At 48.2% G+C, this 2,048-nt stretch overlaps 1 protein-coding gene across 1 annotated transcript; it reads left to right on the top strand.

The window, feature by feature from the left end:
• Nucleotides 1-1,316: 1,316 nt before the first annotated feature.
• BBBOND_0001320 (hypothetical protein, conserved) lies at nt 1,317-2,045 on the top strand (the record flags this gene model as incomplete). Its single annotated transcript, XM_012914973.1, has 1 exon — nt 1,317-2,045. The coding sequence occupies one exon, from the start codon at nt 1,317-1,319 to the stop codon at nt 2,043-2,045; it is 729 nt and encodes a 242-aa protein (XP_012770427.1).
• Nucleotides 2,046-2,048: the final 3 nt, after the last annotated feature.

Raw genomic sequence — 2,048 nt, 5'->3', positions numbered from 1 at the left:
AGTAGTGATTATCATCCACTCTACATCGCTCCCTAACCCACTCTACATCGCCCCTTAATCCACTCTACATCGCTCCCTAACCCACTCTACATCGCCCCTTAACCCACTCTACATCGCCCCTTTACCCACTCCACATCGCCCCTTAATCCACTCTACATCGCCCCTTAATCCACTCTACATCGCCCCTTTATCCACTCTACATCGCCCCTTAACCCACTCTACATCGGCCCTTCATCCACTCTACATCGCTCCCTAACCCACCTTACATCGCCCCTTTATCCACTCTACATCGCCCCTTTATCCACTCTACATCGCTCCTTTATCCACTCTACATCGCTCCCTAACCCACTCTACATCGCTCCTCTATCCACTCTACATCGCTCCCTAACCCACTCTACATCGCCCCTTTATCCACTCTGCATCGCTCCCTAACCCACTCTACATCGCTCCCTAACCCACTGTACATCGCCCCTTTATCCACACTACATCGCCCCTTTATCCACACTACATCGCTCCCTAACCCACTCTACATCGCTCCTTAATCCACTCTACATCGCCCCTTAACCCGCTCTACATCGCTCCTTAACCCACTCTACATCGCTCCTTATCCACTCTACATCGCTCCCTAACCCACTCTACATCGCTCCCTAACCCACTCTACATCGCTCCCTAATCCACCTTACATCGCTCCTTATCCACTCTACGTCGCCCCTTTGTCCACTCTACATCGCCCCTTAACCCTCTCTAATCGCCCCTTAACCCACTCTACATCGCCCCTTAACCCACTCTTCATCGCCCCTTTATCCACTCTACATCGCTCCCTAACCCACTCCACATCGCCCCTTTATCCACTCTACATCGCCCCTTAACCCACTTTACATCGCCCCTAACCCACTTTACATCGCCCCTTTACCCACTCTACATCGCTCCCTAACCCACTCTACATCGCTCCCTAACCCACTCTACATCGCCCCTTTATCCACTCACATCGCCCCTTACCCACTCTACATCGCCCCTTAACCCACTCTACATCGCTCCCTAACCCACTCCACATCCCCCGAATTACCTCGCCATATTAACGCTATGACCTCTATAAACCACAATAATAACTTGTCCGTTGTCACCCTTCTCTTCCCTCTTCCACCTCTTGCCACTGCCCTGACCATGTCCCATCATGTTCACCCTATCTCCAAATCCTCCGAATTTGCTCGTTTTATTAACGCTATGACCTCCATAAACCTTTATAATAACTTGTTGATACTGACCATTCTCTCACTGACGATGCTACTAGAAGAGCCTTGAAGGACATTGACTCCATGCTCATTAGCCTTGGTCACCTGGCTGGACAGCTTGGCGCTTTTGTTGGTGAGAGTGAGAGTGTTAAGAAAGCCGTTGAGAATGCTATTATCGTTGTAATTAACAGTAATGAAGAGCTTAAAAAGCTTTACTCTTCTCATGTTACTAACCTTTCTGAGTCTGTCAGGTCTGGTGACCAGGCTGGTGACACCGGTGAAATTAAAATGCTTACGAATGAAATAACTAGTCAAATCACTGAAACTAAAAGACTAATTGATAGCCTTAATAACCCTCTTAATCACTCTCTTCCTTCCCCCTCTCCCTCTGCTGACTCAGCCAAATTGCACTCCAAGTTGGAGGCTTTGAAGAAAGTGGAGAAGCTTTGTGGATTTTATGAGAATTCTAATAATCAACAAAATGATCCTAAAAATCTCTTAGAGAATCTTTGCACTGGCCTCGAAACCTTCCTAGGCTTCAACTCCGCTTCCAAAGGCTACAATGGCACTGGGATAGTGTACTCCGACCTTGATAGGCTGTGTGACGGGGTGATGGGATTTTTGAGTGGTGTGCTTGGTGCGGTGAAAGATGATGAAGCGGTTAAAACGTACGATAATTACATGGATAAAAAGCTTAGTGAAGTACTAAAAGAGGTAAATAAGAATATTGGCACCGGGCGTACTGGGCTTGTGGATGCTGTCGCCGCGGTGAAGGAGTGGTGGAGGGGTATGAAGTCAGTAGACGATCTCTGATCT

Source organism: Babesia bigemina, scaffold Bbigscaff_62184 (assembly GCF_000981445.1).
Source record: "Babesia bigemina genome assembly Bbig001, scaffold Bbigscaff_62184".
Classification (NCBI taxonomy): Eukaryota; Apicomplexa; class Aconoidasida; order Piroplasmida; family Babesiidae; genus Babesia; species Babesia bigemina.
This window is presented reverse-complemented; position numbering and strand designations above follow the sequence as displayed.